General features: G+C 37.0%; 1 protein-coding gene across 2 annotated transcripts; it reads left to right on the plus strand.

The window, feature by feature from the left end:
• Positions 1 to 3,535: 3,535 nt before the first annotated feature.
• On the plus strand, positions 3,536 to 27,155 carry LOC113072442 (beta/gamma crystallin domain-containing protein 1-like). Of its 2 annotated transcripts, none has more exons than XM_026245415.1 (21): positions 3,536 to 3,683; positions 9,539 to 10,709; positions 12,535 to 16,645; positions 17,461 to 17,499; positions 17,699 to 17,817; positions 17,910 to 18,084; positions 18,222 to 18,361; positions 18,986 to 19,112; positions 19,201 to 19,236; positions 19,968 to 20,146; positions 20,343 to 20,469; positions 20,676 to 20,821; positions 21,472 to 21,598; positions 21,727 to 21,756; positions 22,089 to 22,201; positions 22,325 to 22,457; positions 23,097 to 23,236; positions 23,387 to 23,510; positions 23,901 to 24,059; positions 24,375 to 24,537; positions 25,765 to 27,155. In XM_026245415.1, the coding sequence occupies exons 2-21, from the start codon at positions 10,207 to 10,209 to the stop codon at positions 25,851 to 25,853; spliced, it is 6,780 nt and encodes a 2,259-aa protein (XP_026101200.1). In that variant the 5' UTR covers positions 3,536 to 3,683; positions 9,539 to 10,206; the 3' UTR covers positions 25,854 to 27,155. The 2 variants fall into 2 exon arrangements, with proteins under 2 accessions (XP_026101200.1, XP_026101199.1); XM_026245414.1 differs by lacking the exon at positions 3,536 to 3,683 and adding an exon at positions 7,870 to 8,289.
• The last annotated feature ends 39 nt before the right edge of the window (positions 27,156 to 27,194 follow it).

The following is a 27,194-nucleotide window of genomic DNA, read 5'->3' on the forward strand; positions in this document are numbered from 1 at the left end:
CATTTGTGTTTATCCTTATTGTATGGCTATTTATAAAAGATACAGCTATGCTATTATTACTGTTATTCTAAAACCTATAGTTTTGAACGTATGCAATTAATGCAATGCAATTATGCAAATATTTGATTAAGTTGTATTCTGAGAAAATGTCCAAACTTTGTGAAGAAGCTGACCAGTATAGCTGACGACCGTATTCTGTGTTCAATGGCCTTCACGAGAATGACGAGATCTCGCGATAAGTGATGTTGAGAATGTGATATTGCTATAGAATTGATTCAACACATTTTTTTAAGTTGACAGGACAAATAATCTAGTTCAGTAAACTTTCAAACTAGATAAGACAGTGAAAACTTAAAATTTTAAGTTGAATTAACAAATTCAGTAACTTCAAGTTGTGTCAACATAAAAAAGTAATGAAACAACTAAACTGCACTTGGAATAAATGTTTTGTTTTGTTTTGTTTTGTTATCTGCATAATATTGGAAATCTTCCAAAGCCCCAAAATTTAGCCAAATATAGCAAGGTTTATTTTTGTTTATCTAAATATAAATAAGCAATTTTTTTGTCATTTTTTTATATCATTATTGACTTTACATAAGAGTTTACATAACAAAAATTAACTTGTTATAACTACACAAACGTGTATAATGTAAACACTCATATACCTTTACATACAGATGATCAACAGAAAATAAACATTATATTATTTAATAAAAATATGATTTAATTTTAGTTTAGGTTTTAGTAACTTTGTCTTTTTTTTCTGGTTTGATTTGTTTAGTTATATATATTTATTTCAGTTTCCTTTAAGTAATTTTAGTACTTACAACTTCAGTTTTATTTCAGTTAATTGCCAAGACAAATCTTTTAACATTTTTGTTTAGGTTTTCCATCTTGTAATATTGTTAGTTTCAGTTTACATAAAACACTGGCAGATCTCCATCCTCATTGGAAGAAAGATTGCTAGAGCAGTAATGGAGATTTAATTGTGTTATATTTGATTGTGAGACTGAAAAGATTGGTTGAACAGTTCAGTCTGGTTGTTGAGTATGGTGTTTAATTGCACCTATTATTTGTGACAGGGACAAATGCTGACTAGACACATGTGACGTGCTCTCATGTGATTAGGTGGATGCTTGTTTTAAATCAGTAAGCAGTAAATAACAAAATGATACTTTTAAGGATATGTATGAGTTAGGATGAATGCTCAGATCATATGTTTTTATGATACATAATCAAAATTTTGTATGTGACAGGTCAACACATCTCATATTATTATTAATCATATACAGTATATTGGAATCCGCAGCTCATCTGTCTGAGTCAGATGAAGACATGGTACTGAAGATCAGCAATTCCTGTCATCCAGAATCTGTGTTAATGGGTCATGCTGTAACATTTGCTTGTTGACTGCAAAGACAGAAAACTGACACTACTGTGTGTCACGTAAACAACAAGAGAATTCAAAATTCACTGAAATGACTACTCATGGATATCTGTAATGAAACAACAACTTGAACTTGTTTATGAGCTTATTCAGATGAACTATGAAAAGCCGCAGGTGTTTCAGGTTGTTTGTGTTAGCATCCATAGCCCTGAGATCATGGCTTACCTTACAAACACGCATGCCAGATCACGTATTTCTACCTTTGCCCAGAGGGCTCAAACAGTCAAGAGAGGGAACTGAAGTTATAACCCTTTTTTGAGACTAAGCTAAACAAATGTGTCAGTAACAACCAGAAGGAAGATTTACTAAAATATTCCTGGAAAGTCTAAACCTAAAATAGTTAGTATTAAGAAACCAGAATATCATTAGCTATTTATATTGCATGCGAATCCCAGACAGTTTAATTCATCTGAACTCTTTCAATGTGACGAGTCAAGCTTGAACACTGGATTGTGGTCAGAACCTGCCGATCAGACTCGCTGCAGGCAGAAGATCTGCCAGGCCTTTGCTTCAGAACCTGTCAAAGAACATTTTTGTCATTTCCCCTGAATGGCATTCAAGTTTTGTTTATGCTGTAAAGTGTTTTTATGAAGTCTGGAATGTCATTTGGACTGAGTCTGGAGCTTTAATAGCTTTATTTATTTAAATGCTGTATGTTCTCTGGAAAAAAAGAATGCATACAAATTTCTGCACCTCCCTTGTATTTTTAGCAGTGAAAGGAAATAATCTGTAATCATTAATCATTCGATCTTTATTTTCATAATGGGACACAGAAATGTTGTAGAAGTACTTTTTTCTGTTCTGGTGAGGTGAGCCATGTCCCACACAAGAGTCATCCTGCAAGTGAAGACAAACAAGGGATGACAAAGGCTATAGCAGTAGCAGACTTGTGCAACTAAGCAAATCGAATCTCAGACTGCTCTCTGGTGGTCACATGTTGCAAAAGGTTCAATTGCGCAATAGTTAACTTGCACAATACCCAGAGAGAATTCTTCTGTCTTTACTGACTACACTCACTGAGCTGGCTCTGACACTGCACTGAATGGAGAAACCTTTTGTTGGGACAGTTTTTATTGGACCTTTATTCCAGGAGGAAGCTAATCTAATCTGTGAACAAACAATCTAATCTGTATTCTGAACCTGAAATTATGACACCACATTCCTCCAAGAAATATGCAATACATTTACTTAATTAATTCATCTCTCTATAACCTTTGCAACATTTAATTGCTCTTTAACGTTAAAAAAATCTATCTATCTATCTATCTATCTATCTATCTATCTATCTATCTATCTATCTATCTATCTATCTATCTATATATATATATATATATATATATATATATATATATTATTCTAAAATTATATTATCTCACAATTTAGACTTTTTCTACTAAGACTAAATCATGCAATTCTGTTATTTTCCTGAATTGTCTGTATATCTTGTAATTCTGTAATTTTTTTGTGTGTCCACCGCAGAATAATAAAAAAAGTAACTGTTAATTTTTAGCTCATAATTCTGACTATTTTTCTTGAAATAGCAAAACTATTCATCACAATTTTGACTTTTCTTCCCAGAATTGTGAGTTTATATTGTGCAATTCTGAAAAAAAGAATAGATATTTTTTAATTATGAGAAAAAGTCTGAATTCTGTCAGAAAAATAAATAAATTGCATTTGCTTGTTAGGTGTGTTTTGAAGCATGGCTGCTGGTTTAAGATGGTTATGAGCTGGATTAAGATGGTAATGGGCTGGTCCTAAGCAACTGACTCCTGCTTAGCACCAGCACATGACCTGATAACCAGATAAGGACTAGCTCAAACAAGCAGCCATGCTTCAAAAACATACCTACCCAGCATATGCTGGTTTTTCCACAGGGTTGCGAGATTGCAATTAGAAACAAGCTTCCCTAAAAATGTGACCTGGACATGTTCTTATCTGGTTACATTGAGAGGATTTAGTGGTGAAACGTCTTTTAATTGGATTGAAAAACAGACAATACAAAATCTTATACAGTCCCTTATGATCTGTTGTACTGATACATTACTTGTCCTTAACTATAGTAACAATTGATTTTCTTTTCCGCAGGAGTTTTGATCAGATGAGCATCCAAACAGCAGATTATTTGATGACCGACACCTGTCCTACCCCTGTCCGCTCTCTGTCTTGTTCCACCCTAAGCCTGGATCTCACATCACTTCAAGATCCATCTTCTCCAAAACGCAAACACAGGAAGGTAGGTGGAAATATTTTGATACGGGTAGCTCTGGGTGATGTCTTTCCATGCTTACATAAAATACAGATATTCAAATTCACTTTACTTTGATATTCCCTGTTAAAAACATACTGATCTTAATTACATCACTGAAGTTTACCATAAGGAAGAGAATGTAGACTGGATTTCCGATGCAGAGACTAGTTTGCTTTAGCCTTGGGCTGCTGCTGCTCTACTTTCATCAGAGAATCACATTACAGCAGTCACAGCTCTCTGTACAACAAGGAAAATACTATCAGATGCTAAATCTGTCTGAAATGTTTTCCTTGTTTTATGTGGTCCTTTTTTTTTAATTCTGCACAGATGTTTTTGTAGAAAAGACTCATAAATCGAGAATACAGTAAACAGTTTCTTCAGCTTTAGTTTCTCCAGTGATCAGCCTCTGTGTTGTTAGCTCCTTAATGAGCCTACAGAGGGCAGCACAGGCTGAACAACTGAGTGAACAACAGCTCACAAAAATACAAGTCTATAGTAGCCTACTACAGTCTTTACCACGGTAAACAGAACATTAATACTCTAGATCTGTAATATGTATGGATATCAAATGCTCATGAAAATGTGGATATTAATAAGATTTAAACATTATATATAATAATACAGTATATTAAACATATATTAATATGTATTGAAGAGGATATGGGCCAAGCAATAATAAAATAAATAAATAAAACCTACTCAAAATTAAAGTCATTATAAAGCAAGATTAAACTCGTTACATTACAAACACTTGTTAAATTACGAGAAAAGTCAGTCCAAATTAAATGTTGAGAATAAACTTATTAAATTAAGAGAAAAAGATTGTTGTGTTTCGAGAAAAAAATAATTATATTTCGAGAAAAAAAGTCAAAAAAAAAATGTTGGGAATAAACTCAATAAAAATTTCAATAATAAAGACGCTGATTAACACTGTCCAATAAGAGAAAATCAACAAGAGTGTGTTTGCTTATTTTTTCTTGAAATTTTAAGTTTTTTTCTACAAACACAGTGACTTTTTTCTCCTAATTTAATGAGTTTATTCTCAACATTTTAATTAGAAATTTTGCTTGAAAATGTAAGAAAATTATCCTCTTTCATTGTTGTGCCCAATTTTGACCCCCGGCGAAATTATTACCCACCTCGTTCAAGTCGCTACCTGATTGCCTAATCCTAACCCCACCCCTAATCCTACCCTCTCCCCCACACCTACTCCTAAACCTACCAACTGATGGTTTTCATGTGACGTCACACAGGAACGCACCCCCACATGTTGACCTCAATTGACCGCCAGTTATTTTTATGAGGTTTGCATTTAGTAGTAAGTGATATTTAAAGGCCAAATTTGGTTTACACCTTATTGATGATGCATAGTTTGTACAGGCAAACAGATGAACACAGAGTATAAATGCAATGCGCAAAGTGTAAAATTAAATATTTTCCATAGAGAACCATTATAAAGAAGACACTTAACCATTTAGCGCATTGCATTCCAGGCTCATCTGCTTGCCTTTATGAAGCACACATCATCAATAAGGTGTTTGATCTTTTAGTATCACCATTTTAAAGACACTTTAAGTGTTTCACATTAAACATTTTAGAATGTGCTACTGTGTTTAGTAATTGAAATATTGCTGTGGGTGATTTGGATTGCTAATGGCCCAAAACTTGCTTTATGTTCACATATCTTTGTTTTATTGTTTCGAGAGATGATCTAAATATTTTTGGATTGGAACAGATAGAAAATAAACAGTCTTGTGCTGTAGTTCTATGGATGTTTTGCATGCCAGATCTTCGAGCTGGTCACTTGGAATCCCATCCAAAGTGCACACGCAACATTGAACACACATGGAGCAGTGGGCATAATTTATGCTGCGGTACCTGGTGAGCAGTTGGGGGTTCGGTGCCTTGCTCAAGGGCACCTCAGTTATGATATTGAAGGCAGGAGAGAGCACTGTACATTCACTCCTCCCACCTACAGTTCCTGCAAGCCCTAGACTTAAACTCGCAACCTTTTGGATTATAAGTCTGACTCTCTAACCATTAGGCCATGACTTGTAACAATGCAACAATGTAACAGGGATCTTAAATGTACACTTTTTCTTGTACAAATATTAAATTTTTTGAAGTCGGTTTTCCGAACATGCATTAGCTACTGATAAACAGATATATACGCCCTAGATTTTATATTTCTGTGGCCATTTATGCATAGTCCACTTTTAGTTCTTTTAGTCACATTGCTCATTACCAATAGATCTAAGATGCTGATTGTCTCTTTATCAAAGACTTCCATAACAACAGTTGAAAATATAATTAAACTATTCAGGCTGACCTTCTGAGTTGACAGAAAACTAAAGTCAAAGTCCCACAATAGTGAAGTCAAACAAAGACCTCAATGGCAGTCTTAAGGAGTGCTGGCCTTGCTGTTGTCCATAACAAAGAGAACTTCAAGGTTTTATTCCTCTATGTATAGCCATGTGATGCCAAACAAAGAACACACCTTCCCTTTTTAAAAGTTATTAGCAATAACTTATGGTAACTGCTTATGATTTATGTTTAATGCTATTTAGAAGAACATTTTCATCCTATACTTTACTGAATGAATATTAATTCAGTATTATTCTTCAGTCTCATACTCAAGGCTCAGTGCGTGTAGAGCAAGACTGTGATCAAACAAACTGTGAAGTTCACTGGTCATATGTAACAATGTAATTTTATTTTTAGGGGTTCAAGTGTGTAGCACTGAAACCCTATTGTAATTGTTAGAATGGCCAAGGATCTGCACGTAAAACTAATCACGTAGACCAAACTGTAAGTCATAGAGACTTGAAACTTGGAGGGACATATTTTTTGAAAACTCTCAATCTGAGTTAACATGAAAAAAAAAATGTGGAGCTTGGCCACTTGGTGGCGCTATAAGAGGAAAAAAAACATTAAAATGACTGCGCACCCATTTGTTTATGTATTGTATATATTAGGGGTGGAGCAGTTCAACTTTTTCACGGTTCGGTTTGTTTCACGGTTTTAGAGTCACCGTTTTGGTACGGTTCGGTATGTGCTATGTTTTTGAAAAACTAGCTATACTTTCAAAAAATGTTTTTATCATATATTATTAAGAATATTATAACTACAAGTAGCAGCACAAATAAATACAATAAGGTAAAGATATAAAACAGAAACAGAAGTTACAGAAACGTTTTAATCAAGAGCAGTGAGTGATTTCTTTGTTGTTGCATGCTGTTCGAATAATAAAAAGACTGTCACTTCCAGTGTTCTGATGCAGTAGGCCTACGCTCAGCCGGCTTTGTCTCCTGTAGGATACTTACCAAGACGGGGATTTTGACATTATTTTTGTGTCCATTTAAACACAATACTTTAGAGAGAGAGATTAATATTTGCGCGCGTTCTGAGGCTCGGGAATTGCGCGCGGATGAGCGCACTCACAAATATTCTCACTGCACGCACGAGCTTGAGTCATTCGGCTCTTAAATGTTTAAACTGGCAAAGTTTAAATGAGTTTAGTTTAACCACAGATTTCAACGATCACCAGCCGGGAAATGACGGAATAAATGACTGATCATATTCCAGCACACAGCATTCGCATTGAACAAGAGTGAATGGTTTTTCCACTTGTTTTTTTTCTTTCTTTTTTTTCTTCATCGCTGATGTTGTTGTTGTAAGGTCTGGGAAGCCCGAATGTACATCCATCAACAGAAATATTAGCTGAACCCTGTTTGTTTTACGTGTTATTTATAGCGAACCATATTACAGGTTTGTCAGATTTAGGATGATCCGCAGTCCCAGCGCGTGCCGACCCGTGGGAAGAACGGTTCGATTTTCTTCAGTGAACCGTCCCACCCCTAATATATATATATATATATATATATATATATATATATATATATATATATATATATATATATATATATATATATATATATATATATATATAAAAGTGAAAGATGGAAGTTGACTGCAATACAAATCAGTAAAGTAATTTTGTTTTTATAGGTATTTTTTAATATTAAAACTTAAGATATTTTTGTCTACAAATGACCTTCTAATTTATCATCTAATCTGACATGGCATAATAAAGATGTTGCATTATTTGCTCTTATTAATGTCCAGTAGTCTGTTGAGAGAGGCACGCTGGTAAGAGAGGAAGGGTGTGGCGTTTGGCTGGATGTGCTCGATTTTCATACTTTGACAGGGGATGAATAATGCTGTTTATCTTTGAGTTGCACAACAGCTCTAAAGGGAGCTCGCTTGCATGTGGCATAACCTGCAATGTTCATGAAACGGTGCCACCAAAGTAAACAGAACATGATTTCGACTTCAAAAAGTTTTGCCATTTTTCCGGCTCATGCAGTCTGCGACTGAACAGCGATTGAATGACAGACAGTCGGAATATCGATTGTAATCGAGGACCGAGCTGGATTAATACCCGCTGGCTATGTGTTTCTTCTGTTTTTATGGCTGACAACTTTGGATTGCTTGCAATGATTTCTGCGTCCTGATGTCGGTACATGTGTAAAACAAAACAAAAAAGAGACGGAGAGACAAACTCGATCCTTATTTCAAGCTGAATAAAATGGTAAGGACAAAGCTATTTCGTTTAAAGCCAATACTATGTTAAGGGAAAGTATCTGTGTTTGTATTCGCTGTTTTATGGCGCTTTGCAGAGTGGTTTTGACCACCAAAATATAGTGAGCTGCCTATCGAAGCCTATACAAGCACGTTTAGGAATCTCAGATACGCGCTCAATTTTTGCCCGAATGTGCTGTTTGAATCTTAATCCGAGCTGAGCTGAATTGGACATTTATGATTATGATGCCCAAATTGGACATTTATGTTTATGATGCCCAAAATGCTGTAGGCAGCACTCAGACAGTAAAAGATTTTAAAACACCAATTTCAAAATGAGTTCTTCTATTCAATTAAAATGAAATATAGGCCGGAATTCGGATGCCCTCTTACATTTAATTACTTAAAATTACTTGAGTTCAGCTATTAAATGCCTATTTGATTATTCTTCTCTTTCAGTCATGCCAATTTATTGAGTAAAATAAAGTTCTGTGTTGTCATGAATATTATGTTGATGTGCTTCCTCTTGTTCTCGGGTGACTGTATGTTCTTGCACTTATTCTCTGAGTGCTCTCCAAGTCTGAGTTGGTCTCATTCAGCTTTTGAAATTATAAAGAGGATGTTTTGTGACTTGTCTCAAATTGTCCTGAGACATTACATAATTTCTCAAATGACTGTGTGTGACTATCTTATATTGAATCCCTTAATACGGTAAACTAATATTATGCAGTTTATTTTTAATTAAGAGTAAAATCATGAATAACTGAACTTGAAGCAATAAAGTATGATAAGCTGTGTGCATTGTGCAGTATAGATAGTCATCCAGGAAATTCTGCTCCCACGTGGGGGGAAACAACTTCAGTCTAAATCAGTTACCATAGATACTGTTTCTATTGAGGAAATGAAGATAAACAACCAATAGTGAAGCTGAATAAAGAAGCAAAAAAAGTGAATATGAAAATTCTGGAAACACAAATAATGCAGTGACTCTTTGCTTTGAATATTTTTAATAAAAAAATGTGATGACTGAAATACAGAAAGACACTGCACTCTCATTTTTTGTATATTGCCCTCCTGTTTTATTTTACCATTATAATTTAATATAATTTAGCCAGTGGAACTAAAACATTTAATTTCTGACTCAAATCTCCAACCCCTCTCGCATGGCCACAAGTGCTCCAGTTTAATAATAGTTTCATATCTGAGATCTGTATTTATTTATATGTTCTTACCTGTTTTTCCCTTTCTTGTTGTACCAGAGTTCTGAGGAGAAGAGTGGAGTTCTCAATCGTATTGGAAGCTTTTTCAGTCGGAAGAAAAAAACAGAACCGCATCAGATGACAATGATGAAAATTTGTCATCGGAGGCAAACAGCTCAACCAAGTATTCAAGATCAGAACACAAAGAGATCGAAGATTCAGTGTTTGGGCCGGGGAATAGAAGTCCCAGTGTGTGTAGTGTAGCCTCTATTGTTGCAGATGGAGGAGACTTGCCTTTTGCTGACAGTGACAGTAGTGGACGAGCGAGTGTAAAAGAGGTGGAAGTGATCAAGGTGAGCAGGGTTGCTACTTCCAGCGACAAGAGGACTGAGAATCTGGTGAAGGAGGTGAACAAGAAGCTCAAGGTGTACCTGGAAGAAACAACAGATTCAACAATAAAGAAAAGTGCAGACGTACCTATACACACCCCTGACACGCCAAAGTCCACCCCGGTCTCAGGCAGAACGGAGACTAAAAAGACAGTTTTGAAAACCACCGTCACAGGTGGTGGGAATTACACCGCATTGGTTGGGGTGACTCTGGGATCACAGTCCAGAAATTCATCGTCCTCTGATATTCAGCCTGGAGAACCAGGAGAAACAGACATAGAGAAAAAAAACAGCGCCAAACGAAGCAATCAAGAAAGCAATAATAAGCTTCTCGCCCCAATGAACACCACTTCACCCGAGGCAGAGGAGAGGTCAGTGCAAGCATCTCCCTCACCTGGTCAAGTACACAAAGCCCTGTGGGTGGAAACTCACGTGACAGAGCAGGAGAGTGAGAGCTCCATCACTGACTCACTTTCTAATACAGAACCTGCTCTGGCCAGCCCAGCCGAGAGTTATTCTGCCCCCTGTGCAGCTCCTAGCAAAACTTCTGCTCCTTCTCAAGCTGCAGAGCCATCCATCTTCACCTTTAATGCTGCAAAAGACAGCATTGAACCACCAGAGGAGGAAACTCAAGACAGCCTCATTCCTAAACACCTGCATGCTGAGAGCAATGAAGAGAAGCGCAGAAGCTTGAAACGGTCAAACAGTGAGAAAGCTTTTGCTGAAAGAGTGCTTGTTGGTTCTCAGTCAAGCCTAGAGGGGGAAGAACAAGCTGAAACAGAGGCACAAAATGAGACTAACTTGGATATAACGCAGAATGTACAGCAGGTTAAGGTGAAAATGTAAGTATTCTTGTGTTGTGTGTGTGTGTGTGTCTGTGTTGGGTTACTGAGCAGCGAGTCCTTTGTTCAGACTGCAATGTGATACTTGGATTCCCATGATTTTGAGTACGAGATGAACAATGACTCGTAGATCTTTCCATAGATTTAGATTTTTGTGTGTGTGTGTGTGTGTGTGTGTGTGTGTGTGTATATATATATATATATATATATATATATATATATATAAGCTACCAGTACTTGGTTTAAAAACCATGGTATCCTTGTTCTTAATTGGCTGGCAAACTCGCCTCACCTTAACCCCATAGAAAATCTATGGGGTATTGTGAAGAGGAAGATGCGATATGTCAGACCCAACAATGCAGAGGAGCTGAAGGCCACTATCAGAGCAACCTGGCCCTCATAACACCTGAGCAGTGCCACAGACTAATCGACTCCATGCCATGCCGCATTGCTGCAGTAATTCAGGCAAAAGGAGACCCAACTGAGTATTGAGTGCTGTACATGCTGATATGTTCCATGTTCATAATTTTCAGTCGGCCAAGATTTGTAATAAAAAATTTATTTCATTGTATTAGTCTTAAGTAATATTCACATTTTCTGAGTGAATTTGGGAATTTCCTTAGTTGTCAGTTATAATCATCAAAATTAAAAGAAATAAACATTTGAAATATATCAGTATGTGTGTAATGAATGAATATAATAAACAAGTTTCACTTTTTGAATGGAATTAGTGAAATAAATCAATTTTTGGATGATATTCTAATTATATGTCCAGCACCTATACAGGGCTGGACTGGGAAAAAAACAGGGCCCTGGCATTTTTGCTCACACCTGCCCCCCACAGTCAGTCGGACATAACCTAGCAGTACTCCATCCTTGCGGCCCCTGTAGATATGCATTTCTACTGTTCCATTCCCAAAAGAACTAAGTGCCATGGACCAGTGTACTCACTGGTGATCAAAGGTGCTCTCCTCCTCTGCTAACTCAATCTGGCTTGACTATACATACGGACAGAGAGAGAGAGATGATTACAATTATTAGGAAGAGTTATTAAAAGTACACTTAACAAACTATGCAAAATCGCTTTCATAATCGCAGACGATATACAGGCTGTATATTCATGTTTCCTTACACCAGCTGAATCAACTTTAAACACTTAATGTCTTATTAATAATGCATCACTGTATAAAGTCTGCTTTTGTATATGTGTACACTCAAACAAAAAAACAAAACAAAAATAAAGAAAACAAATAGGATGTCACTTTTTGTCATTTGGGTTTCTTTCTGTGCACAAATTAAGCTTGTCACAATAATGGACTGAAACTCAGCATATATAGGCTATGTTACGTGCACCCCCCCCCCCCCCCCCCCCGTTTATCTGTTAACTAAATCAAATATATTTCAAGAATGTGTTCCTTGTATGTATATGTTTACTGCAGATTATATATATTAAATATAATATAATGATTTTAATATTTTCACATGTAGGTGGGATTTTTTGGGGGATTTGTACTAAAGTCTTTTCAAAATAAGTTTGTGATTCACTAACCGCTGAGTGTACGTTGCCATCCAGGCTTCAGTGTCATATGATCCTTCAGAAATCATTCTAATAGTCTAATTTGGTGTTCAGTAAACATTTCAATAGTGTTGAAAACTTTATTGTGCTTTTTAATATTTACCGTAATATTTTTATTTTATAAATATAATATTTAATATATTTTTGTGGAAATAAATGAGTGTTACATAATGTTATAAAAGTGCTGTCTCAATGTAATATGATTTGATTTGATTATCTCATTCATCATGCTTTTATGTCTTTCCATAGATTACCAAACCCCAAAAGTGTGAATGTCAAGCAGTCTAAACGACAGACGAATGAGTCAGTAGAAGATAATGCTGTTTTTGTCCAAGAGCAGCCCCTTGATGAGGATGTAGACTGCTCCTTTGAACCTTCAACGGAAAACAGAGATGCTACAGACCTTGGGAAGGAATTTTATTTACCAGAAATGCCTATTAATAAAGTACCATTGAATACTAAGATGACCAGTGATCAAAACTCATCTGTGCCATCCAAACGTATGGACAGAGCCACCAGTGGACCAAATGTGGCAATTAAAGAAAAGACCCCTTCACCACAACTTGCCCCTAAAACAAAAGCTGTAATGTCTCGCGTTAAAAGTCTAGATGAGGTATCAAAGATGGATGTGCCTCCAGTACGGAGGATTTCACAGAAGCAGACAGATCAAAAAGAGATTAAATCTCAGACAGAAAAGGACAGATCCATTACACTTAACAAACCAAATGACATCAAGACTGCAATTCCCAAGAAAAAGGTACCAGAGATTCAAACAAAACCAAAGAAAGTACTGGAGGTTGTTACAGTGTATAGTGTTTCTTCAGAAGCTGAAAGACAGATGTCCACCAAACGTCAGAATGAGGCAGCATCAATAAGCCCAGAGCGGAAAATGTCACCGACTTATGATGCCTCCCAAATGACAAAAACTTCTCAGCCCAATAAAGAACAGGTCGATCTTTCAAAGCCTAAAAGAGAAAGAAGTCTAAAACATTCCCTTTCTGCTGATAAATCCCCATCTTCCCCAACTTCAGTGGAGAACTCTAGTTCAACAAAACATAACACTGAATTCAAAGCAATTCAAGATATCCAAAAGTCAAAAACACAACCGAAAGTTGCAACTGAGAGAAGTCCAACATCAAAGAGTAGTTTTTCTTATACAAAGAGTAAAGTCAAATCAGGTGACATTGGCAACAAAACCGAGGAAAAACCTTCTTCCTCAGCACTTGGCACGGACCGAAAAGAGCAGAACATTGAAAAGGAGAAGCCAGCGAATGAAACCCAGCCGAGTGGGCCAAAGAGTCCAAAAAAATTCATGACTGATGTGTCACCAACAGGAAGGAAGCTGCCTCAAATGACACCACTGAGCCCTCAAAAGCAGTCCTCAGATGGAGAAGTTGCCCACGGAGAGAGTGAGTCACATGAACCAGCCTCACTGCCACTTACCAAGCCAGAGAGAAATGAGTCATCACTGGTTAACGGTCCTGCTGCTGATGGCAAATCTTCCAAATGTGATCAAGCCACTGGGAATGCTGTGGCCAGGGTTTCACCAGAGCTCAAATTGGAAAGCCATATTAAGGAGGTGCATGATGATTTACAGTCAGCAAATCCATGTCTCAAAAGTCCCAAAAAACTCAAACCCAAGAAAGATTTTAGGAAGGCGGACCTAACAGCAGCTTCAGATTCAAAAATGGACAAAGGCAAGAAAATGACAAATTTGTCTGTCACAACCACAGCTGCTTTGAAATCTGACAAAGTAGAACATATTTTTACACAATCAGAAGCCATTTCCGAAAGTGAAAACTGTGATGTTGCTGAGACCAAAGTCACACCAGTTGTGTCACTTTCAGAAGACAATGATTTACAAACCAATCGAAAGACAGAATCAAATCTATCAATTTCTAAAGACCCAAATGTGCAAGTTGCGTCAGGTAAACTGCCAGATATTTCTAAGACAGATGAAATTTCCACAAAATCTAAGACGGCTAAACAATCAAATGCCTTTTCTGAAACAAATGGTGAGAAATCTGTATCTTCTAAAACCAAAGTCACACTGGATTTGTCTTCAGAGAAGACCGATTCACACTCAGAAAAGCAGACAGAGTCAGATCTTCCAGATTCATCAAACCTAAATGTCCAGGATATACCAAACAGGCAATCAGTCACAGAAAAGCCACTTACTGAGTTCAAGAAAGAGAAATGTGACCTTTCCAAGGAAAATGAAATTTCCTCAATACATGTGACAGACCACAACACAACCAGTGATCTTAGCACTCAAGGTATTGGTAAACAACTTAAAGCCACTTCTGAAACAAAGGGTGAAAAATCTGGTGCTGTTGAAAACACAGTCAAACTGGATGTGTCGCTTTCAGAAAACAAAAATTTGCAGTCCACAATACCACTGACTGAATCAAATATACCAGATTCATCAGAGTCACATGTCCAGATTACGCCAGATAAGCAGTCAGATGATCACCCAGATAAGGATCTTGAATTCGAGAAAGAGACATGTGCCCTTTCTAAGGCCGATGACATTTCCAAAATAGCCAATACATCCAAACCATCAAAAGCCACTTTTGAAATAAAGAGTGAAAAATCTGGGGCTTCTGAAACCAAAGGAAAACTGTTGCTTTCACAAAAGAATGATTCACACTCAGAAAAACAACAACTAGAGTCTGATATACCAGTTTCAACAGAGTCACACGTGCAGCTTGCATCTAATGAGCAGCCAGATGTTGTCAAACCGAAGTCCAGTGCTGGATTTGAGAAGAAAGCTGATCTGAGCTTTAAAGGTACAGAGAATGGAACAAATTATAGGGAACAAATTATTCAGGTCATTTCAGAGAACTCGTCTAAGACAACCCAAAAGACTGAGACTAAAGAGAAAAGTGTGGAAAATAATGTTCATTCAGATTTAAAACAACCAAAAACAATTCCACAACTAGATGAAAAGGTTACAAGTGAAGAAGGAAGTGGGAAATGCAAAGTATTAGATAAGCAACCGGTTGAGTCTGGAGACTTGTGTAAAACAATCCCAGAGTGTGTCAAACAGAATGAATTAAATAAATTAAAGCAAGTTGATGAGACACCATTAGCAGTGATCACGGCTCCAGAGGCTGCTTCTAAACCCATTCGAAAAGATGATCAGACTTCAGATCAGCAACTAACCTCAGTTAAAATAACAGATAAACTGACTTCCAAAGTGGACAGAAAGAGTGAAATCCAAGTTAAAAATACAGAGTCCAAACTGAAAGTCAAGAATCTTATGAAGCCTAACGATAAAATACCAGCTACTAACTTACAAAAGCTGAAACCACCAACTGACCAAAATATTCACCAGTTTACTTCTCAGAATCTTCCTTTGGAGCCCAAAGGCTTCTCACAAAATAGCAAAATAGCACCATCTAGTTGGTTAGACGTGGACCAAAGTTTTGAGAAGAAGAAAACAGAGAGACGTTTGGATTGTTCTGCAAGTGATGACAAACAGCATGACACTTCTAGTGACTTTGATGATTTCATACGTAACATCAAGGAGAACTGTTCCCCTTTCTCTTTACCACCAAGAAAACATGGGCAGAACAAGATGCCATCACCTCCTTTTGCCATGCCTGCCATTAAAGAAGATCACCTTGAGAAGATATTTGACCCAGAACAGTTCCAGTTTGGGACAAAAAAAACTGCAGGACCTAAAGATCCCTCTCCAGCCATGATGATCAAGAAGAAAAATGAAAAGGCAAAAACCAACCCACAGTCCAAACATTCTGAGGAAAGCCTTCTTTATAAAGGTCTCTCGTCTAGACGGGAACAAGACAAAGCCAAAAAGGTCACAGTCACTGAGGAGAAAAATGATGGAGAAAATCAGAACACTGAAGGCTCAGGAAAAATGCCCTCAAGGTTGGAAAAAATGTCAATAATCTCAAACCTTGTGAACTCCGCAAACAGAGCCAGAACTGAGCCAACAGGGGTGGTGCCAACCTTAGGAGATCGGAGAGACATATCGCTGTCCCATGCTATCATCACTGCAAAAGAGGGGCTTGCTGATTTGCCAGATTGTGGCAATGTAAAGGCAGGACCTGTTGATTCAGTTAAGAGCCCAAACACACCTCCACCTCTTCCAACTTTCTCAGAAGTCAAGCTGCCTGACTTTTTGGAAAAAATAATGAATAAAGGCAAAGAAGGTAACACCATGAGCCAGCAAAGGCCTGACACTGGCTCTGTCCCTTCATTGGATTTGAATCTCACTTCCAACCAATTTAATTCAAGCATGGGACTGCAAGGCATATCGGTAGTAACATCCCCATCCAACAGCACTCAGCAGATTCCACTGCCCACACCCAGCACTCTCTCACCAACATACACAGAGGTAAGGAAGATGTTAATACCAAATGTCCATTGTTTTCAAAAATCTCCAATGCGTAAGAATTAAGCCCCAAAATTATTTTGTTAACATAAAATGAATCATCTAATTAAAATGTTCTCTCTTACTTAGATTAGATCAGATTACATTCCAGTGAATTGTAAACTTCACATTTATTTAAAAAAATCCTTTTCAGTATTAAATGTAATTCTACACTACTCTAGTCATTTGGATAATCAAATATAGTCATTCTTGTCGAGGGAAATCTCATGAGCCACCAAAGTACAGTCTTTAAAGATGTTTTTTTACTTTGGAGTACTTCAGTTACACCTTTCACTTAAGTATGTTTTTGGCTAAATGTTGACACCAATACTGTAACTACATTTCATAATACTTTTTACACATTTTACACAAACATTATTTATACAGTAATTGTATTATGTTAGTACAGCATCTGCTTCATACACTAGTGCTTAATGTGTACAAAAGCCTTTATTTATAGTTTTTTTCACTGAGATGTAGGGAAGTCTTGCTTCATTTTTGAAACTGCTTAGGTTGTCTGTACCTGCCAGGTTCAATCATTATCAGTGGAAAATATGTCAGTCTTTTCTTTAAGACACAAGAGGAATGTTAAGCCCTCTAGGCTTCAGTTTGTTTTTATAGATACCACTGATCTCAGTACCATAGTGAGCTGTGTTGTATTTAAACCAAATATCCAGTCAGTCTCGCAAAGTAGTTTTTGAAAATGTAATCAATGTTAATGTCAATAATTTATAATGAAAATAGTGTTTGAGGATTAACTAATGTTTTTTGATTTCTAGACATCTGGTGTAAGAGGCTTCCACAGACGCCCTGGAAAGGTATTGCAAAACTGAGGATACCATTCTGTACAGAGTTGAACATAATAATAATTTTCCATACATTTATTTTGTATACATTTTAGTGCAGATAGTAAATTGTTATTTTCCAGTTCATTATCCACTTTTACAATGCTTCACATAAGAAAGGAAAAACAGTTGAACACATTTATGGATAATCTTTCAATATCATTGCTTGCAGATTGTGATATACCAGCAACCTAATTTTGGAGGAGAGACATATGAGGTGTTCAGAGACATAGAAGATGCCACCTCCCTAAACCTCTGTCCACTCATCTCCATAAGGGTCATTAGAGGATGGTAAGGACAGTCACTTACTTCCACTTAGAATGTGACTAATCCTGTGATATTTTAAAGTGCAAGGTTGCTAATGTTAATGTTTGTCCTGTTAGCTGGCTGCTGTATGAAAAGCCAGGCTTCCAGGGCCGGTCCATTGCACTGGAGGAGGGGCCATCAGAGATAGCAAATGAGTGGGCGGAGACAGAGCCCAGTGGGGAAATACAGCCAAACGAACAGCTGCTCCCAGCCACACCCATGGTTATTGGCTCTATTAGGCTTGCAGTAAGGGTGAGTCAAAAATCATGAGTCATATACTTCAGTGTTTGACCTCAGTCCTCTGATCAATCAGTCAAATTAAACAAACAAAAAAACACTAGCATGCATGCTTTGATCTTTGATAACTTGCTCTAGTATTTTCCTCTCAGGACTACACCACACCAAAAATTGACCTGTTCACAGAGCTGAATGGGAGGGGACGAATGTCTTCATTTTGCGATGACACCATAGATACCTGTTCATTTGGTATTCCTCAGAATACTGGGTCCATTAAGGTTGACAGTGGAGTGTAAGTGAACTTCTGATGTTTGCACCTTTATGATGATGATTTACCCCAGTGATGAAATAAATAAATATACACAATTATATATATATATATATATATATATATATATATATATATATATATATATATATATATATATATAGGATCCTTGAGAAATAATTGTATAGCAATTTAAGAAACTTTTCTTATTATTATCATATTATATAATTATAATTATAATTATTATTATTTTTATTTAATTTTTTTTCCTTGAAATTGAAATGTTATAAATGTCACTTTTGGACAAAAAATCTTATGCATGGGAGCAAAACTAAGATATCTCAGAGCTAAAATGCGATATGAAGGACATAAGCCTCATGTTTGTCCTCAATGCATGATCAAGTGGAAAGTTTTGAGTTTGTGTTAACAGGTTCTGAGAGGGAACGAGACTGCGTTTCAGTTGGAATGTTGTTTTCTTGTTGTTGCATGTTGGATGAAGATGACATTTCCAAAATAAATGTTTTCTGCCTTGGCATGTTTGTTCTTTGCCAAAACTTCATGAAGCAATAAATTACAAAATGAAGGTTATCTTTTACCAGGTTCTAAAATCCTTTTAGATCTATTCTTACTGTAGTTGTGTGTTTGTAGATGGCTGGTCTATAGTGACCCAGGTTTCCAGGGTCTTTTAGCTGTTTTGGAGGAAGGAGTATATACCTGCCCTCAGGACTGGGGCTTTCCCATGCCCTTTGTAGGATCACTGCGGCCCTTGAAAATGGTAATTTCATACCACTCACTTTCACACACTCATTTCATCTCATTCCATCTTTTAACTTCCATCTTTCTGTTCCTCTTTCTTTTTACAGGGTGCAATAAAAGTGGAAAATCCCAATGAAATTAAGGTGCGCTTTACAATTTAAAGACTAATTTTACACATTTATTTGGTGAAAGACATTCTGTACAGCCTGGAATTACAAGTACCTGTTGGTGCAGGTAGTCTGGACCAGATTGAGCTTGCCCAGAGGCTGGGTTTGTCCGTGCCACTGTTTGTTCTTTTTATCCCTGAGCCAGCATTGTGTCTGACTTTGAAACTAAAGATAAATACAGTCAGAACTTTTTCAGTTCATGATTCTTACAGCAGAGGCATATGACCGATAATGCTTTAATTACAATTAAATATCCCTTATATGAAACAGTCAAATGGTTATAACAGACCAGGGAAGTCAGCTTAGTTTGTTGGCTTAGTTTAGTTCCTGGCATTCTTCCTGAACTCATGTCCTGCTGGGCTTTGAGTGCAGTATACAGGACTTGAGTCGGCTCTTTTCTGAGGCTCACACAAGTGTACGCACACATAATGCAGTCAAACACTGAACATGTCATGAATTTTGCCGTATGAAATAAAGCATCTTTTTCATGGAAGTTTTTTATTTAATAATAATTGAAATGTACGAACTTTAATAATAATAATGATGCAGTGTAGAAAATGAATTTCTGGTGACCAGTATTGATTCCCATTTTAGATTTGAATGAAGTTTTAGTGTGTCTCAAAAAATATGTGTGAATGTAGTTGACAGGAAGTTATTCTAAATAGTCAGGAAGCTGTAAAGTGTATTTTTTCTCTATGTGAAATCAGGCGGTACTCTTTGAAAAACCAATGTTCGAAGGGGAGTGCTTAGAGATCGAACGGGATATTAACAAATTTGATGAAGGAGAGGAAGAGAAGAAGGATGAAGAAGATGAAACTGAGAGTCCTGACAGCATCAGGAGAAAGAGGCTGAGTTCTGTCGGCTCACTGAAGATCCTGAGTGGCCTGTGAGTACATATTTTGACAGGACGGCTGACATGGTAGGATTTTGGTTTTTTGGTTTGGTCTCAAAGTCTGCAAAGGCATCCAGACCTTTAACATGTCACTTAATAACTGTAGATCTATACATACCTCTATTTCTTGATGGTTTATTGCCTATAGCTGGGTCCAGCAGTTATTCATGTCATTGTTCTGTTCATATAGCTGGGTAGGATATTCTGCACCAGACTTCGAGGGTCGCCAGTATCTTCTGGAGGAAGGAGAGTATGCAGACTTCACTGACTGGGGTGGACTAGAAGACAGGCTCCTGTCTATACGTCCTATATTAGCAGTATGTACACGGAGACCATTTCTGAATAAAACAGTTCAAGATTATTATTAAATAAACAATTTACAGCATAACCTCCTCACAGCAAGTTATGCTGGGAAGACTTGAAATGAAAAACATTCATAAACTTTGTGTTTTTCTGATGAACACTGCTGTTTCTTGGAATAAGAAAGTTGCAAGTCGTTTCATGGTTTGGTGTCCTTCTGTAGGAATTCATGACTCCTCATGTGAGAATGTTCAGTGAGCGGGATTTCAGCGAGAGAGGGATGAATGTGGACCTGCTGGAACCTGTCATTAGCATGGAAGCCACTGGCTTTGGCATAAAGACACAGTCGGTGGAAGTCCTCTCTGGCGTGTGAGTGTCTGCATGTAAACTCCTCCAGGCACCATTCTCTCTTTTTCTTCCTTTCTTTCATAACCTTCGACCTTGGTACGCCGTAAATCTGTCAGTGAAATGTTTATATCCCTTGTGGGCAGCTGCTTACAGAGTTAAAATCAGAAGTAGTTCACTCAAAAATGATAATTCTGTCATTATTTAACTCATTATTTAAGTGTGCAGAAGTCACCACCCATATTATAAGTATTCTTAGTTCTCAAAATATTTCCATTCATTTTGTTCATAAGGATTAAAAGGAAGTCCTCAATACAGAGTCATGAACCAAACTAACCAACATATACATATTTTTAAGGAAGTCAGTACTTTTATTCAGCAAGGATGCATAAAAATTCAGCTTTGCCATCACCCGTATAAATTACATTTTAAAATTTGCATTTACATTTATGCATTTTGCAGATGGTTTTATTCAAAGTGACTTTGCATTCAAGGCACACATTTTGTTAGTTCTTGCTGTCCCTAGGGATTGACCCCATGATCTTGGCATTGCTACTGTAGCACTATGTTCTACTGTTTGCGCTATACAGTATGTGTATATGAATGTATATGAATATATCTATATAAATGTGTGTGCGTTAAAAGGACTAACTGTTTAATGTCTGACTGAAAAGGTGGATAGCGTTTGAAAAGGCACACTTTTTGGGTGAGCTGTACATTTTAGAGAAGGGTCTCTACGGGAGTCCAGAGGACTGGGGAGCACACAACTGCAAGATCTTGTCAATTCAGCCTGTGGTTCTGGTAATCATTTGTCTACAATATCTGCCCTATTTTTGCAATGAAATTTTTTTCAATTTTATTTGTTACTCAATAAAACCTTGATTGTGTTTGAATTGCCATATCTTATAATCTCTTTTTTTCTGCCTCAGGAACAGGCTGAAGGACTGTCCAGATATAAGGTGAGTTTAAAGGACATGCCCAAATGATATGGTCCCAACTGGAGTCTGATTAAAAAGAGAAATCTGTGCAATGGATTTAAAGCTACGAGCTAAGAGTACTACAGTCCTATGTAGGACTCTTAGATTAGGGACATGAAGATGATAGGCAGGATGTGTACAGCTTTGTGAATGACAGGCATTCAGGAATTGGTGGTTTCAACTGAAGTGAAGATCTAGTTATTCCAGTTTTTCTTCTGCATATTATCAAAGTGATTTTATATCAGGAAGCACCTTTAATTAAAGCTTCATTCATGTGATACATTAATGAAACACTGACTCTTGTTGGTTCTCAGGTGCAGTTGTTTGCTGAACCAGGGTTCAAGGGAGCAATGCATGCTTTAGATGAAAACATGGCGTTCCTGCCGGAGGGTTTCTACCCCATGTCCTGCAAGGTTTTGGCTGGGAGGTGAGAAATTTTGCCTTCAACCAGAAATACATTAAATGTGAATAAAACTTTGCTCAGAATGATCAGCAAGATTTGAGTGTTTCAAAATAATCAGCATCTCATTGTGTATGTCTCTGCTTGAAGCTGGGTGGTGTTCGATGGCCCACAGTTCACTGACAACATGTATGTAGTGGAAGAAGGAGAATACCCCAATCCCGAGTCTCTGGGCCTACTCAACTCCGACTGCAAAATCAGCTCTGTCCACACTGTAGGACATGTGAGTACTGAAGAGAAGAAAAAGATCCCTAGGCTATTCAGAATATTTCATTTGGTCCGACTGAAAATGAGGCTCTGAGGGTGAACCCTCTTCTTGAGCCCTATCAGATGAGTGCTGTCTTGGCACTACATATTACTTTCATTAATCATGTAGGTGTATTTTTAAGCCTTGTTAACTTAAACAACTAGAGCATTGAACATACTATTCATCTGGCTTAACAGGATGATAATTTTTTGTAAAACCAAGAATGACAATGCTGAAAATCAAAAAAAAAAATACATAGAAAAAATAGAAAAAAATAAATATATATATATATTTTTTTTATTAAAAAAAAAAAACATTTCAGCATTTCTTTCAACTGGGGTGTGTTCATGTAGTCTGTCATGTAGTTATATTATAGCTATGTTTTTTCCTGACAAAATATGTTGCCAAAAATAATTGACACGATTGTGGTGAGGCAAAATAAAAGTGAAAATGTTGGCAGGAAATAATTCTAGAGAGATTTCTGACATCTTCAGTGTTTTGCCGGCAAAAAGGTACAAAACACTGTAACATATTCAAAGCACAGCCTATGATTTCTATAATTAAATGATTGGATTTTGTAATAAACACATGTTCACTGTTTCTCTGTCCGCTCAGGAGTTCTCTATGCCCTCCATCACACTCTTCTGTAAATCTGGCTTCAGAGGACGTAAAGTGGTTCTGACCGATGGCGTTTTGAATCTGTCTCTGGCTGGCATTGATGGGCGGGTCAACTCTCTGTTGGTCAATGGAGGAATGTGAGTGGTTTCTGAAGCACATTCAAAGCTCAGATTTTGGTGTAGGTGTAGAACACCAAATTTAGTGTTATTGTTCTCCTTTATGGTTCATTTGGATGTGAGAATATTGTAAATGAATAGATTTTTCTCTGTGTTATTTGTTATTATCAGCTGGGTGTTGTATGAATACAGCAACTTCCATGGTCGTCAGGTCCTGCTCCACCCCAGCGAGATCGGTGATTGGCAGAAGTTCCAAGGCTGGGAGCAGATTGGCTCTCTGCGTCCGTTATTACAGGTATAAAATGCCACCACATGCCTAGTTATCAAGTGAAAGTCCTAACAAAAAAGACTTTTACTTAGTGTTTTACTGTGTGTATGTGTTCAGATCCAGTGGGGGTTGGCTAGTTTTGGTTTTAGGTGTGAGAGTTAATTATTTGGGAACCGCACATATAAAGGCAGGAAAAACCAACACAGCATGCGGACAGTAAATCCAGAATGAGACCGTTAATACCCATGATGATATAATAATACTTTTTTTTTTATACATATATATTTAATACATATTTTATACATAATACATTTTTTTGAAAGCAGATCTTTATCAATAGTAGTTTCTATCATTAATAGTATTGCTAGTTTTAAACATTTAAAAACGATCATGTATCTTCTGTGTCTTTCTCAATAGAAACGTGCTTATTTCCGGCTGCGTTGTGCTGAAACGGGCTACTTGATGTCTCTGACTGGACCACTGGATGATTTAATGCTGCTCCGGGTGCAAGTGCTGGAGGAAACTGGTGGTCCAGACCAGATATGGGTCTATGAGAATGGACTACTGCACTGCAAGGTACTCAAGACATCTTTCCAGATCCAATTCTGTACTCGAGTGCACCTGTGATGTTGACTCTGGTTCTGTTTAATTCAATTCATGTTTATTTGTATTCACAATAAAAATTGTTGCAAAGCAGCTCCTCCACCTCCTAACAGTGCGTTATAACAGTCCAGTCTAGAGGTTATGAATGCATGAGCTAGCATTTCTGCTTCAGAAACAGTTTCTAAGTTGGAAGGAAACTGTTTTTGTTTACCTGTGCAAGCTGATTTTCAAAAGACAAGTAGCTGTCTGCTTACCCTGACCATGATCTCTCTCGCATTTTCCCTTCAGATGATCGAGGACTGTTGCGTGGAGACGTCTGGAGGTGTGGTGATGGCAGGTGGCAGGTTGAATATCTCACCTGAACTAGGCAAAGACAATCAGTTCTGGAGCATCACAGGAGACGGAATCATACGCAACAATCTCAAGCCCGACCTTGTGCTGGAGGTCAAAGGTCAGTACTTCATACACTTAAATAAAAGAAAAGACAGTGAAAAGAAAAGACATGAAATTAAACCAAATAGTTCGAGTGGAACAGTAGATAAACATTTACATGCATATCTAGTGTGTGTGTCTGTCATTCATAAAACAGCACCCTCCACTGACGAGCTCATAAACTCTTACTGATGACACTTTCTGACGTCACATCATACCTGTGTGGTATTTTTATTGGCAACTGGGCGATATATAAAACAAATGTATATCTCGATATTGTCCAAATTTTTATGATATTCTATATATATCTCGATATGTTTGCATTTGCTTGTTTTGCACTACTTGAGTTACATATACATGTGTTCATTTAATAAAAAGCAGTAAGTTATCACTTGGTCTATAGTTTTTTTTTATTATTTAAATGCAAATGCAAACATATCTAGATATATATAGAAAATATTAAATAATTGACAATATCAGGATATAATTTTTATATATATATATCACCCAGCGCTATTCAATGGTCTGAAACACTTTGAAAGGGAATAATTTGAAAAATAATTTTCACATGTAAAGCAGGGGATAAGGGACAACATGTAAGATAAGATTAAATTATTAATTTGAACTGTGACAATAATCTCTGTGATGAAAGCTCACTGCTGTTTGGCTCCTTTTGTTGGTCTGAATTCAGAATGAGGCTGTTTGTGGTTCAATTTCTGTGTAACTTGAGCGTCACTGTGATGTCACTCATTTCAGTGGAAACCCACATTTGATGCCACCTAGTACCCACTTAATGTATTACACCTTGTCTGTCTACATTTATTTGATCAGAAAATACAGTGAAACAATATTATAAAATATTATTTCCATTAAAAGTAACAATTTTCTACTTTTATCTGTTTTAAAATGTAATTTATGTCTGTGATGGCAAAGCTGAATTTTCAGCTGCCGCTACTCCAGTCTTCAATGTCATGTGATCCTTCAGAAATCATTCTAATTTGCCGATTTATTGCAAGAAAATCATTTTTGATTAATAGAAAGTTCAGCTTTTACTTGAAATTGCAATCTTTTGTAACATAAATCTCTATTCTGTCACCTAATGCATTCTTGCTGAAGGAAAGTATTAGTTTCTATAAACCAAACTTTTAAATGGTAGTGTAATTTAAATCTAAAGAGGTGTGTTTAAAGTTACTTCCTGTTGAAATCTTGAGAAGGATTTGAATTTCTTAATCTATTTTTCATCCAGGTGGCCAACAGTATGATAAAAACCAGGTGATTCTCAACACCTTCGATGAGCAGAAACCCAGTCAGAGATGGACTGTGGAAATCCTTTAGTGCTGGAGTCAGAACAGAACTCCTGCTATCCAGCAGAAACCCTAACATGTCTGAAGATGTTGTGCACTAAGAAGATTATCTAAATCAAAAAACTCATAATGGCTCAGATGAGTCTCTGTCACTGATGGGATTCTTATCTTGAGATGAGAATGCGTGGGAGACCAAACCTTTTTAAATCATCAATCTAGATTACAGTTGTCTTCAGACGTTCAACTGAAGTTCATCGACTCCATCAAGGACCCTAATGATACCTGCCAGTTTCATCATCTTGTGTGCTAGTTCTCGTTTTGTCATTGCTCTACATAGACCTACAAACACAAAGTACTGTCCTGCTTGCAATGCAATGGTATTACCAAAGAGTGCGCAGTAGCATAACGATTTGTATGGAGCTGCACTTTAGGTGACGTTTTGTCTCAGTAAAGCGTCAAGGTTAATTCCGTATGTCCCAGTTTACCCCTTGCCTGTCCTAATTACACTTTATAGGGGCAAAAAGCACCTTCTTCGTTTTATAAGTAGCTGTGTATTCTGACTAAATTATTTTTTGCAAGAAATATATAAGTTGTAGATACTTCAGTCATATACCGTACTACTTGTACTATTGCCTTAATAGTTTAAGGGCTCCTAAAGGTTTTCTTTTCTGCAGCCTTTCATGTCAAATCTCCGGATGGTCACTAGTAAAGGGCTTGTGGATCTTATTGTGCCATCAGCCAATCAGCAGTCATGACATTAATTTCTTGTGGCTCTAGAGTAGTTAATCACATTAATGGCTCAAAACAACCTCGCCACAGAACTAAGCGCCCATGAGCAAAAACTGTACATTTTAAATGACATACTTCCAAGGGCTCCTGCACCAAATGAGCAGCTGTTCAGATGAATGAGAATACAAACACATATTATAGACCTCACTGAATGTCAGGCAGCATTTATTGCCTTTCAAACTCAACTGAAGGCAAAATATGGGAACTCATTGACTCGTACAATTTTACAGTCGCTGTACAAAGGTTTTTTTTTTTTTAGTATGTCAGATTATTCTGCAAAATAAGTATAAAAAGCACTATTGCACATATTATAATTTTTTATAAACATTTCCTCCTAGCTGTGCAGATCTGGCATCAGTTCACTCCTGCTCACAAACTCACATACATTTGAAAGATCTGTTGTTCTGCTCTTAGCTTTTCTGTCTCTCCGTTTTCTTTTATACTGATAATTTTGTAGTTGTTGTTGTATGTTTGTGTACATTTTCTGACCTTCTTAGTAATCCGTTTTAGCGTTTTTGTATGTTCATGCCCATATTTCCAAAATATACTGTTACATTTAGATTTTTTTTTTCTTTTCTTTCCA

Source organism: Carassius auratus, unplaced genomic scaffold (genome assembly GCF_003368295.1).
Source record: "Carassius auratus strain Wakin unplaced genomic scaffold, ASM336829v1 scaf_tig00009064, whole genome shotgun sequence".
In the NCBI taxonomy this organism is placed as follows: domain Eukaryota; kingdom Metazoa; phylum Chordata; class Actinopteri; order Cypriniformes; family Cyprinidae; genus Carassius; species Carassius auratus.